General features: G+C 46.3%; 1 protein-coding gene across 1 annotated transcript in view; it reads left to right on the plus strand.

The window, feature by feature from the left end:
* Positions 1 to 225: 225 nt before the first annotated feature.
* The window catches only part of LOC119941927 (SV2 related protein), a 37,685-nt gene continuing 23,939 nt past the window's right edge, over positions 226 to 13,971 (plus strand). The window contains exons 1-6 of the mRNA XM_038762482.1: positions 226 to 417; positions 4,540 to 4,700; positions 4,803 to 4,888; positions 6,898 to 6,996; positions 8,186 to 8,257; positions 9,699 to 9,823. Of these exons, the coding sequence (XP_038618410.1) occupies positions 383 to 417; positions 4,540 to 4,700; positions 4,803 to 4,888; positions 6,898 to 6,996; positions 8,186 to 8,257; positions 9,699 to 9,823 (578 nt within the window). The 5' untranslated portion in view covers positions 226 to 382. The remainder of the gene's footprint in view (positions 418 to 4,539; positions 4,701 to 4,802; positions 4,889 to 6,897; positions 6,997 to 8,185; positions 8,258 to 9,698; positions 9,824 to 13,971) is intronic.

Genomic DNA, 13,971 nt, shown 5'->3' on the forward strand with positions numbered 1-13,971 from the left:
ATGGGGGAAGATTTTAAGTTTCTATAGGCACAAGAACCTTCTCCTCCTACTACTTGTCATCTTTCTCCTCCTCCTCTTCCTCATCCTCCTCCCCCGGCCCTCCGCCTGCTCCTTCTCCTCCTCCTCCTGGTCCTCCTCCTGGCCCTCCTCCACCTCCTCGTCATCCTCCTCCTTGTCCTCCTCCTCCTCTCCATCCTCCTCCCCCTTCTCCACCTCCTCCTCTTTCCCCTGCTGCTTCGTCTCCATGGTTGCGGCTGCTACTGTATCTCTCGCCGCTGTCACTGCCACGGTAGAGCTTCCTCCGCTCTCGAAAACCCAATAAATTCCCCCTTCCCCACAATGTAAGGGCAATGACAGCAGCTCTACCCAACGAAGCCTTGCAATGGAGGATGATTTATTCCAGCTCAGACAGCTGCCGTAAGTAGCACAGGCGAGACCCCGATATGCCTGGGATTTTTTTTTGTTTTTTTGAGCCATAACTGGGGGAAGGGGCTTGGGGGAAGAGGAGGGCCTTCTGTGTTTAGTATATTTCACAGAAACTCCTCCGGGAATTTGGAGTAGGCCCCAGGGAAGCAGGGCCTTTTCTTCCACTCGCAGTCCATGGCTTGTGATTCCGACCTGGGCAATTCCCAGCTTTGTCCGGATCTGATGCGGAGAGCTCCCGGTAATGATCTTTCCCCTACCGCGCTTAATCCGAGTGGGATTACTAGGTGCCCATGGCCGCGAAGGTTCTCTTTTAAGGAAGCGTTAGCTGGGTATCAATAATGTGGGTTCCCCCTAGGTCGTCCTTCATCTTAGCAATAAAATCCTCTGTGGTCTCAAACTTCAGGGCTGGGAATTTTACTAAGGTGGGCAAAGAGTGTATTTTTTCCCAAAAGGTTAGGGCGAAGAAAAGGCTTGTGAAAGCCATCCTTGTTTATGGATGGTAGGAACTCTGTGCAGAGAGCAGATTAGGGCTAGACTGTCAGCTCATTATGGGCAGGGAACGTGTCTGCTCATTCTGTTGTATTGGACTCTCCCAAGAGCTTAATACAGTGTGCTGCATGTAGTAAACAAGCAATAAATACCATTGATTGATTGATGGACTGGGTATATCAGTATTTGTGAATGAAAACTGCTTCCAAAAGAAATAGCCAAAGCCTATTGCTTGGGAGAGGGAGCGTTGTTCGGGTTTGTTCTGAGAGCCTTAACAGCTATAACCATTTGGAGGTTTCTTCTGTAAGCTCGTTGTGGGCACGGAATGGGTCTGTTTATTGTTGTATTGTCCTCCCCCATGCGATTAATACAGTGCTCTGCACACTGTAAGCGCTTGATAAATACGACTGAATGAATAAATACGATTAAATGAAAACAAATGTCTCCTTAGAAAACAGGATCCAAGAGGGATAGAATGCAACACCTAGGGACATTTAGGAAGGGAAAATATTTTTAGCAGTGTTTATTGGAATTTTTTAGGACAAGAATTGTTCCTTGGGGTATGCAAAAATACCTTACATTTAGGTTTGGTGAAAATGGTTGATTTCTGTACCTTCTTCTGAAAGGAATTATCAGTCTTTTCTTTTTTTCCCCAGCCCAGCAGCCTTTCGAAAATTGTTTTTGGAGGCACTAACAAATTCTCCAACGTGATTTCTGATGTAGGTGTGACTGGCTCACAGGCATATCTTGCATACAAAACCAGCTCCTTAAGGCTGAGCATTGGAGAATTTGTGGAACAATTCCATGGGAGCACCGTTGTCATTTTTATTTTTTTCCTAGGTTATTTAGTTCCTTTGCCTAGGGAAGGCGATGGGTTTTTTCTTTGGATGACAATGGGTTATTAATATATAAGGATGAACATATTTTGGTCAGAAGCCCAGAATTACTTTAAAAACAAGTCACATCGTGTGTTTCACAAAGCACAGCACTTGAGATCTTTAAAGGTTATTTGGGTAATTGAAAAGCTGACTCTCACTGTGGCCAAGAGGGTTCCCTGGCTTCATGAAAAGAGAAACAGCAGAGAGAACGGGGCACCCAATTAGGGATTTGTTCGGATTGAAAATAAAAGCAGCATGGCCTTGTGGATAGTGTCTGAGCTTGGAAGTCAGAAGATCCTGGGTTCTAATTCTGCCTCCCTCACTTGTCAGTTTTGGGACCTTAAGCAATTCACTTCTTTGGGCCTCGATTCCCTCATCTGTAATAATAACAATAATAATAATATTGGTATTTGTTAAGCATTTAATCAATGTCAAACACTGTGCTAAATGCTGAGGTAGATAGAAGCTAATCAGGTTGGACACAGTCCCTGTCCCGCATGGGGCTCACTTCTTTATCCCCATTTTACAGGTGAGGTAAATGAAGTACAGAGAAATTAGTGCAAAATGGGGATTAAGACTGTGAGCCCTACGTGGAGTATGGATGGTGTCCTTCCTGATTAGCTTGTATCTATTCCAGGGCTTACTACAGTGCCTGGCCCTTAGTAACTGCTTAACAAACACTATTAAAAAGCAAACAGAAGTGAACAAACACTATATCTCACATCCTCAGCTCTTCTCAAGCCAATCTACTCACTATGTCTCATTCTCAACATCCTCACTGTCAACAGTCCTCTAGACTGTAAGCTCCTTGTGGGCAGGGAACGTTTTTGTTATACTGTACTCTCCCAAGGGTTTTGTACAGTGCTCTGCACACAGTAAGTGCTCAATAAATACGAGTGATTGATTCTTGCTCACACGCTCGCTCTTAGCTGTGTCTCCCTCCCATTAATATTCAGTAGATCACTGCTCTCTCAAATCTCTTCTGAAATCAGATCTTCTCCCCAGAGGCCTTTCCTATACAATCTCTCATCTCCCTGCCATATTATCTCCGCTACTGCCACCTCGGCCCTTCAGCCCGGACTTGGGAGTCAGAAGGAGCTGGGTTCAAATCCCAACTCCAATACATGTCTGCTGCATGACCTTGGGCAAGTCACATCACGTCTCTGGGCCTCAGTTTCCTCATCTGTGAAATGAGGATTAAGATTGTGAGCCCTGTGTGAGATAAGGACTGTGCCACCCTGGTTAGCTTGGATCTACTCCAGTGCTTAGTACAGTGCCTGGCACATAGTGAGTACCTAACAAGTACCATAAAAAACATCACTTTTTGCCCCAGTGTAGCAGTTAGGTATATATCCTTGCACTTTGTTGCTTCTCTTTCAACCTGTAGTTAACTTAATGTCCGTTTCCCACTCTAGATTATAAACATCTTGAAGGTAGGGCACGTGATCATTACTTCTATTTTACTCTCTTACTCTGCGCAGAGTAAGTGTCCAATAAATGCTCTTGATTACTTGATTGATTGGTAGAACACAGTCAATTGATCAAAAGGTCCTTGATGGCAGGAAACTTGACAGGACCTTGGACAAATCACTAGCCTTTCTGTCTCAAAGAGCAGAGTTGAACAATAACCAGTCTCCCAGGGACTCAGGAGAGGATTAAGTAGATTTAAATTGCGATGAAGTCCCCAGAGAGGGAAATCCAGGGCACTTGCATGTTAAACATGTAATAATAACTAATTATCTTTCCCCAAATTTAGTTATTTCAATCCTGAAACGATTTTTTCCACGTTAGATTTTTGGAATGAATTATTCCTTCACCAGTTTATCGATCATTTAAATTTAATTAACAAGCTGAAAGGGGCAAAGGAGTCCACAGCAGAGGAGTTCACAAAGGGGTTGTTAGGAAATAGTCTTCTCTGGGGGTCTTCAGGGTGGTTTATTTTTCTTGGGGGTGTTTGGAGACAGGGCTAGCCTTAGGCAGAGGAATTGGCTGAAAGGTTTTGTGTAACCCTAAGACTCTTTTGGACTGTCATCAAAGTGTCAGTTGAGCAAAGTGGTTACACAGTCTGATCAATCAATCAGTCATATCAATTGAGCACTTACTGCATGCAGAGCACTGTTCTAAGCATTTGAGAGAGTACAAAATAACAGAGTTGGTAGACACGTTCCCTGCCCACAGTGAACTTACAGTCTACTGTGGAAGACAGAGATGACTATAAATAAATAAATTACAGATAGGGACGTAAGTGCCTTGCGGCTTGTCTGGTCTTATGCCGTTGAGTCGTCTCCGACCCATAGCGACACTGTGGGTCTCTCTCCGTGGGAGCCTGTATGCCAACTCTGTTGTATTGAACTCTCCCAAACACTTAATATACTGCTCCTCACATAGTAAGTTAAGCAGAGAAAAAGCATGGCCTAGTGGATAGAGCACGGGGCTGGGAGTCAGAAGGTCATGGGTTCTAATCCCAGCGCTACCACTTGTCCGCTGTGTGACCTTGGACAAGTCACTTCACTTCTCTGGGTCTCAGTTACCTCACCTTGTAAAATGGGGATTGAGAATGTGAGCCCCGGGTGGGACAGGGAACATGTCCAACCCGATTGGCTTGTACCCACCCCAGGGCTCAGTATAGTGCCTGGCACATCATAAATGCTTAAAAATACCACTATTATTATTATTATTATTATTAATAATAAAGCAAACAAAGGAGGTGCCTAGCTGAGGTGAATGTCACTTATGTGTTCCACAGAGTAGTCAAGTTCTGCCGTACAGGGGAGAGCTCCAGGTCTGAGGATGATACCCTCTCGGGGGAGCATGAGATCCAGATTGAAGGGGTTCGCCCAGCCCTAGAAGCGGTGGAACTGGAAGATGGGACAGCTGTCCCGAAGGACTTTGCCAAACCCACCGATGGTGAGTAAAGAGCCAGGAGGTTGCCACCGGCTCTGGATCTGGAGCCAACTGGAAGCTAATAATACTGATGATGACGGTACTCCTTCTTTCTCTCTTTTCCAGATACTTTCATGGTGGAAGATGCGGTGGAAGCCATTGGGTTTGGAAAGTTTCAGTGGAAGCTCTCCATCCTCACTGGATTAGCCTGGGCAAGTGTTTGTTCATTCAGTCACATTTATTGAGCACTTACTGTATGGAGAGCACTGTACTGAGCACTTGGGAGAGTACAGTTCAACAATAAACAGACACATTCCCTCCCCACACCGAGCTTACAGCCCATCTATCTATCTAACTGTGAATATTCAGAGAGAGTTACATCTGTGTAGTTGCCTTTTGTGTTAGAAAAACTACCGCTGAAGGTGAAATTCACCCATGTGTGTGCGTGTGAATGAGAAGGCCACAGTTCTGGTCACATGAGGCACACAAAATGGTTGACCCTTGTTATGTTGTTGTGGTTACTCTTTGCAGTGTCTGGAGCTGCTTTAGTTTTTCCCTCCTTATCTCTTGTCCCTTACCAAGTTTTTGCCTGGAGGAGGATAGCAGTGAGCCTTGTTTGTCTACCCTAGACAATTGACTGCCAGTTTTCATCGGGGAAGCAGCATTGTCTAGACTTTATTTTACTATGTCCTTAAAACAATTTTGCTGCCATCCTGGCTTTTGATGTCCCACTTTCAGCTCTCCAATCTGCAGTCGTTAAAGTATCCTGTTGCCGCTCATTCTTTTTACGTGTTCCCACCCAGGGTAGCAGTGTTGAGGGGAGCCTAGCTTAGAAACCATGTGATTTTGTACCTTTTGTGTTGCTCATAAGGAATCCTGTACCATTCCAGAATATCTCCATGTTCCAGGGAGGAGGAAGCAGCGAGGCCTAAAAGACAGAGCATAGACCTGGGAGTCAGAGGACCTGGATTCTAATCCTGACTCTGCCACTTGTTTGCTGTGTGACCGTGGGCTAGCCAGCGAACTCTGTACTTCAGTTTCATCAGCTGAAAAGTGGAGATTCAATCCCTGTTCTCCCTCCTGCTTTAGACTGTGGGCCTCTTGTGGGATGGGGACCGAGTCTGACCTGATTAACTTTATCAATTAATCAATCAATAGTATTTATTGAGCACGTACTAAAAACAATTTTAAAATAATAAGGAAATGTCTCCCTCGTACCATGAGCAGAGTCTGAGTTTTGCCTCTCTCTGGTGGCTTCACCTATGATACTAGCAGATCAGGGTCAATTTTCGTTTTTTAATCATATTAAGTGCTTACTATGTGCCAGGCACTGTACTACACACTGGAGTAGATACACGTTAATACAAGGTTGGATATAGTCCCTTTCCCACATAGGGCTCACATTCTTAATATCCATTTTACAGATGAGGTAACTAAGGCACAGAGAAGTGAAGTGACTTGCCCAGCATCACACAGCAGACAGGTGGCAGAGCCAGGATTAGATCCCAGGTCCCCTGACTTCCAGGCCCGTGGTTTATCCACTAGACCACAATGTTTCTACCTCAGGGGATCCTTTTGGGCAGGGAACATGTCTACCAAATCTGTTATATTGTCTACCAAATCTGTTATATTGTACTCTCCCAAGCCGTCTGATCACAGTAAGCACTCAGTAAATACCATTGACTTACTGATTAGGGGGACCAGAGATGTCTGTGTCTGGTCACAGACACGCTGAGAAGCAGCATGGCTCAGTGGGAAGAGCACGGGCTTTGGAGTCAGAGGTCATGGGTTCAAATCCCAGCTCCGCCAGATGTCAGCTGCGTGGCTTTGGACAAGTCACTTTACTTCTCTGTACCTCAGTTACCTCATCTATAAAAATGGGGATTAAGACTGTGAGCCCCCTGTGGGACAACCTGATCACCTTGTAACCTCCCCAGCGCTTAGAACAGTGCTTTGCACATAGTAAGTGCTTAATAAATGCCATTATTATTATTGTTACCTGGACAAGGTGTGGAAGCTGTAATGGCAGGTAATGGACGTGAAGTTTCATCCATCCTTCTCTTAGCGGGTGGACTCAGTCTTGAACCTATTTCTCTCACCTGTCTCTGCCGTAGTACTGAGGGGACAGAGGGGAATTTTGAGGCAGCCTAGGGGAAACCAGTGTCGAGCGGGTTGGTGGTTTGTTGACCACCCTCTGATTTTCTGTTTCTCTCCTTTGCAGATGGCGGATGCGATGGAAATGATGATTCTAAGTATACTAGCTCCCCAGCTCCACTGTGAGTGGAGACTCCCCAGCTGGCAGGTCGCCTTGCTCACCTCGGTAGGAAGCTTCGCTCCATCTCGTCTACCTTGCCACCGACCCCTCGCCCACGTCCTCCCCCTGGCCTGAAACCCCCTCCCTCTCCAAATACAACAGGCAGCCACTCTCCCCACCGTCCAAAACAGCAGGGCGTGGTGGCTAGAGCCCAGGCCTGGGAGTCAGAAGGACCTGAGTTCAAATCCTGGCTCCGCCACTTGTCTGCTAGGTGACCTTAGGCAAATCACTTCACTTCTCTGGGCCTCAGTTACCTCATCTGTAAAATGGGATTAAGGCTGTGAGCCCCATGCGACACAGGGACTGTGTCCAACCTGTTTAGCTTGTATTTACCCCAGCACATATGCCTGGCACATAGTAAGTACTTAAGAAATACTGTACTTAGTACACTGTACTTAGTACAGTGCTAAGCGCTTAGTACAGTGCTAAGCACTTAGTACAGTGCTCTGCACACAGTAAGCTCTCAATAAATACGATTGATGATGATGAAATACCATTCGTTAATCACAGCTGTTTACTGTATGCTCTGCACACGGTAAGTGCTCAATAAGTGATTGAGCCTTCCCCAATTAAGCCTCTCCTTTCTGCAGTCATCCATTCATATTTATTGAGCGCTTACAGTGTGCAGAGCACTGTATTAAGTGCTTGGAAAGTACAATCTGGCAACAAATAGAGACAATCCCTACCCAACAATGGGCTCACAATTTAGATTCTGCATTGTCTGTGCACTTGAACCTGTCCCCTTGAAGCAACTGGTATTCACCCCACCCTCAGCCCCTTAGCACTTAGGTATAGATCTGTAATTTATTTAATGTTTGTCTCCCCTCTAAACTGTAAACTCCTTGTGGGCACGGAATATGTCTACCATCTCTGTTAAACAGTTCTCCCCCAAGCACTTAGCCCAGTAGTGACTCTGACTGAAAACACATGCTTATCAAGAGGCATCGTGTTCCCCTAATCTCTCACCGACATCTCACAGATCCAGGCAATATCATATACTAGGAAAAAAATAAACATCTCTGCAAAATTTTCAAGAGTTCCACTCTCTTCCATGCAGCTTTTAAAGCTTCCAGAGGCATAAGACAAGGGGCCTGAACATTTTGATTTCTTGAGCTCCCTTCTTTATCTCCTTCAGAGAAATATTTTTTTCTCATCCTCCTAACGGATCTTCTCCTCCGTCCCTTCTGTCTTTCAGGTGGTGTTTGTGGGAATGATGTCAAGTTCGACTCTTTGGGGAAACATTTCTGACCAGTATGGGAGAAAAACAGTAAGGCAGCCCTCTTTCCTCTTCTCCCACTCCCTTCTGTGTCACCCTGACACCTGGATTTGCTCCTTTTATTCATCGCCCCTGCCCCCTGCCACAGGCCCCACAGCACTTATGTCAATATCTGTAATTTGTTTATTTCTATTAATGTCTTTTATCCCGTCTAGACTGTAAGCTCACTGTGGGCAGGGAACGTGTCTGTTTTTTGTTGTATTGTACTCTCCCAAGTGCTTAGTATACAGAAAGTGCTCAATAAATATGATTTGACCGACTGACATTAACTAAGCCTATAGATTCAGTATCATGTGCTCTCTACCAGCGGGAGTCTATCAGTGGTATTTACTGAGTACTTACCGTTGTGCAGAGAACAGTGTTCTGCACATAGTAAGCACTTAATAAATGCTATTATTGCTACTGTCCACCTATGATGATGATAATAACAAAGATGTGGATGGCAAGTGCTTACCATGTTGCCAAGCACTTGGGTAGAATCAAGATCATCGGGTTGGACATGATTCCTGTCCCACATGGGGCTCACAGTTAAAAAGGAGGAGCAGATACCTTATCCCCATTTTACAGTTGCGGAAACAGCCACACTGACTTGCTCAAAGTCTCACAGCAGCAGAAAGAACACGGGCCTGGGTGTCCGAGGACCTGGGTTCTAACCCCAGCTCTGCCAGTTATCTGCTCTGTGACCTTTTGCGAGTCACTTCACTTCTCTGTGTCACAGTTTCCTCATCTGTAAAATGGGGATTAGATGCTACTCCCGCCTACCTAGTCCGTGAACCCCTATGTGGGACAGGGACTGTGTCCAACCAGATTATCTTGTATCTACTCCACTGCTTAGTGGTGTCTGGCACATAGTGAGGGCTTAACAACTACCGTATTTCTAATTTATACATCTGGGCTGTGATATCAGCAACAGTTTCAGTGATATCGGTTACCTTTTTTTTAATGGTATCTGTTAAGAAGCAGCATGGCCTAGTGGATCGAACACAAGCCTGAGGGTCAGAAGGACCTGGGTTCCAATCTGACTGCCAATTTTCAAGTGTGTGACCGTAGGCAAATAACTTCACTCCTCTGTGCCTCAGTTTCCTTATCTGTAAAATGGGGATGAAGACTGTGAGCCCGATGTAGGACAGGGACTGTGTCCAACCTGATTTGGTTGTATTCTCCTCAGCACTTATTGCAGTGCCTGACACAGAGTAAGTGCTTAATAAAGTTCTCTGTCTCCCCCTTCTAGACTATGAGCCCACTGTTGGGTAGGTACTGTCTCTATATATTGCCAACTTGTACTTCCCAAGTGCTTAGTACAGTGCTCTGCACACAGTAAGCGCTCAATAAATACGATTGAATGAATGAATGAAAAATACCATTAGGAAGCACAGTTTTGCTTGGCATAATAGTCTGTCCTCTCTTCTTGCTCTGTTTCTTGACACTAAAGGGGTTAAAGATCAGCGTGTTCTGGACTCTATATTATGGGATTCTCAGTGCCTTCGCCCCAGTGTATAGCTGGATCCTGGTGCTCAGAGGCCTGGTGGGATTTGGGATCGGAGGAGTCCCTCAGTCGTAAGTAGAGAATCCCATTAAAAATTATCCTTTGCGGGTGAAGGATGTGTTAATGGGGTCATTGGCATTGGCCCAGTCTTTGTTTCCCCGAAGACGCTGGACGGAGAGATTTGAGAGCTGTAAAAGATTTCTGAAGAGGCTGTGATTTCTGTGGCGTGGATTTGTGTGAACCAAACTCTAAGTGGCTAGTCACTTCAGCATAACCTAGGGGAAAGATTAAAGGATGTGGTAAAAACAAGGCTTCAGACAGTGCTGCCTCTCAGCTGAAAACTGGGAGTCAGTGGCAGGTGACAGACCAGCATGGCGCACTCACGTCGGGAAGGGAGCCGCTTCCTTTGACCAAAAGCTTCAGAAGGACTTGGGTTCTAATTCCGCCTCGGCTACTTGTCTGCTGTGTGACCTTGGGTGAGTCATTTCACTTCTCTGGGCATCAGGTACCTCTTCTGTAAAAATGGGGATTGAGACTGTGAGCCCCACAAGGGACAGGGACTTTGTCCAACCGCATTTGCTTGTATTCACCCCAGTGCTTGTACAGTGCCTGGCTCAAAGTAAGTGCTTAACAAATACCGCAGTTATTATTATTATTATTATCATTAATACATAGAATGGAAAGAGTACAGGAAATGGGGGTCAGGAAACCCAGCTTCCAGCAGTGTGGCTCAGTGGAAAGATCCCGGGCTTGGGAGTCAGAGGTCATGGGTTCTAATTCTGAGTCCGCCACTTGTCAGCTGTGTGACTTTGGGCAAGTCACTTCACTTCTCTGTGCCTCAGTTACCTCATCTGTAAAATGGGGGTTAAGACTGTGAGCTCCATGTGGGACAACCTAATTACATTGTATTCCCCCCAGCGCTTAGCTTTGCATATAGTAAGCGCAACAAATGCCATCATTTTTTTTTCTCACCCACCTTCAAAGGCTTGTTAATACCCCATCCTCAAGAACCTCTAGTGTGTTGGCCTATCCTCCTCCACGTCAGACAGATTTTCCTTCCCGTTGTCTTTAAGGCACTCTGTCGACTGTCCCCACCCTACTCTACCTCACTGATTTCCTAATAATAATTGTGGTACTTGTTAAGCGCTTATTATGTGCCAGGGGTGTACTAAGTGCAGGGGTAGATACAAGATAATGGGGTTGGACAAAGTACCTGTCCCACATAGGACTAACAGTCTTAATCCCCATGAGGAAACAGAGGCACAGAGAAGTGAAGTGACTTGCCCAAGGTCCCACAGCAAGCAGGTGGAAGAGCTGGAATTAGAACCCAGGTCCTCCAACTCCCAGGCCCATGCTCTATCCACTATGCTATGGTGCGTCTCAGGTTCCTATTCTATGTTTCCGTTCTGGCAAAGCAGTGATGAGGTCACATGCCCTTTTCTGGAAGCACCGCTGGCTGGAAAACAAATCTCTGAGAGCGAATCATTGCAATATGACTGTTAAACAAATTTATGTTCAGATGAAGTCCGCCAAATGCTTATTGGGGCTTCAGATTTCATTGCTCATTCATCTGGCTCTTAATATGATTGTAATAATCATGGTATTTGGTACCGGATTCCTGCTAGTTGACCTCCTGGCTTCTTTCTTCTTCTCTCTCTTCTCTCCACTCTCTCTTTGCTCTCTCTTCTCTCTCTCTGTCTCTGTCTCTCCCTCTATCTCTGTCTCTCGTAACAACAATCATTTTTTCCTCAGGGATCTTTGGTTCAAGACATTCTCCTCCCTAGATGGAGACACTGGTTCTCATTTACCCAGTGCATCAAATTAAAACATCCGAAACCCTCTACTTTATCTAATTGTTCTAAATGCAGTGTCGCCTAGTGAGAAGCAGCATGGCCTAGTGGATGGAGCCCGGGCCTGGGAGTCAGAAGGACCTGGGTTCTAATGCTGGCTCTGTCATTTGTCTCCTGTGTGACCTTGGGCAAGTCACTTCACTTCTCTGGGCCTCAGTGACCTCATCTGGAAAATGGATATTAAGACTGTGAAGCCCCATGTGGAACATGGACTATTTCCAACCTGATTACCTTGTATTTATCCCAGCTTGGCACATAGTAAGCACTTAACAAATAACATAAACACTATGATCTTTTTTCCCAGCTTCTGTCTGGATTTTGTCTTTACAGACAAAAATCCCCTCCCTTGTGGTGTTGTCATGTTTAACGTTTGCAGCTGCTAGTGCTGTTTTCTCTTTTGCCTCCTCATCTCTCATTCCTTCCCAAGGCTTCTGCTCCAAAAGAGCCGCTCCTACCTTGATGTGGCATGCTATGCTGGTCTATTCTTGGCAATTTTCAGCTGGGATATGCAACACAGTCTGCGCCTTTTGTTTCCCGAGGCTTTAAAACACTCAGTCTCCTCGCCATATTTCAGCTTCCCCATTTCAGCTCTCCGTAGGGCAGTTGTTCGGGTCGCCTACCTTCTTTCGATCTCTTCTGGCATATCTGGGTTCAGCTAAGCGTAGTAACTACTGTTTAGAGGGCTGACAGGAATACCGTTCTCAACAGCCACAAACCCCAACTAAATGTCTTGCAAAGCATGTCATTGGCAAGAGATTGTGGTTGGTTCAGTGTGAATCTTCACCGTTAATCATCATCATCATCATCATCAATCGTATTTATTGAGCGCTTACTATGTGCAGAGCACTGTACTAAGTGCTTGGGAAGTACAAATTGGCAACATATAGAGACAGTCCCTACCCAACAGTGGGCTCACGGTCTAAAAGGGGGAGACAGAGAACAAAACCAAACATACTAACAAAATAAAATAAATAGAATAGATATGTACAAATAAAATAAATAAATAAATAGAGTAATAAATATGTACAAACATATATACATATATACAGGTGCTGTGGGGAAGGGAAGGAGGTAAGATGGAGGGGATGGAGAAGGGGACGAGGGGAAGAGGAAGGAAGGGGCTCAGTCTGGGAAGGCCTCCTGGAGGAGGTGAGCTCTCAGCAGGGCCTTGAAGGGAGGAAGAGAGCTAGCTTGGCGGATGGGCAGAGGGAGGGCATTCCAGGCCCGGGGGATGACGTGAGCCGGGGGTTGATGGCGGGACAGGCGAGAGCGAGGTACGGTGAGGAGATCAGCGGTGGAGGAGCGGAGGGTGCGGACTGGGCAGTAGAAGGAGAGAAGGGAGGTGAGGTAGGAGGGGGCGAGGTGATGGACAGCCTTGAAGCCCAGGGTGAGGAGTTTCTGCCTGATGCGCAGATTGATTGGTAGCCACTGGAGATTTTTGAGGAGGGGAGTGATATGCCCAGAGCGTTTCTGGACAAAGATAATCTGGGCAGCAGCATGAAGTATGGATTGAAGTGGAGAGAGACACGAGAATGGGAGATCAGAGAGAAGGCTGGTGCAGTAGTCCAGAGGGGATAGGATGAGAGCTTGAATGAGCAGGGTAGCGGTTGGGATGGAGAGGAAAGGGTGGATCTTGGCAATGTTGCGGAGCTGAGACCGGCAGGTTTGGGTGACGGCTTGGATGTGAGGGGTGAATGAGAGAGCGGAGTCGAGGATGACACCAAGGTTGCAGGCTTGTGAGACGGGAAGGATGGTAGTGCCGTCAACAGAGATGAGAAAGTCAGGGAGAGGGCAAGGTTTGGGAGGGAAGACAAGGAGTTCAGTCTTCGACATGTTGAGCTTTAGGTGGCGGGCAGACATCCAAATGGAGATGTCCTGAAGGCAGGAGGAGATGCGAGCCTGGAGAGAGGGGGAGAGAGCAGGGGCAGAGATGTAGATCTGGGTGTCATCAGTGTAGAGATGATAGTTGAAGCCGTGGGAGCGAATGAGGTCACCAAGGGAGTGCGTGTAGATCGAGGGAGTGCGTGTAGATCGAAGGGAGTGCGTGTAGATGAAAAACAAGTCAACGGACAGATGCTTCTGACAGCCCGATGCCTCACAGCTGCTCCGCTTTTAGTGGGTGCTGAGAAAATATCGATCATGAGGACGTTCGTCTTCAGTGGAACAGACATGCATATAAGCATGGGGGTTGCAAGCTGTTTGGCTCATCTTGGGACCAAGAGCCAAAGCCCCTTCCCATTTGGGATCCGGGTCAGCCTTCCCCTCCCAGGGAATCAGTCACTGGGGAGAAACAAGTAGTCCTAAGGGGCTGTTGACCTTACATAGGACCATAATGATTTTACCTTCGTTTTCCGAGGCTCCAACTCTAC

Source organism: Tachyglossus aculeatus, chromosome 21 (genome assembly GCF_015852505.1).
Source record: "Tachyglossus aculeatus isolate mTacAcu1 chromosome 21, mTacAcu1.pri, whole genome shotgun sequence".
NCBI classification, from domain to species: domain Eukaryota; kingdom Metazoa; phylum Chordata; class Mammalia; order Monotremata; family Tachyglossidae; genus Tachyglossus; species Tachyglossus aculeatus.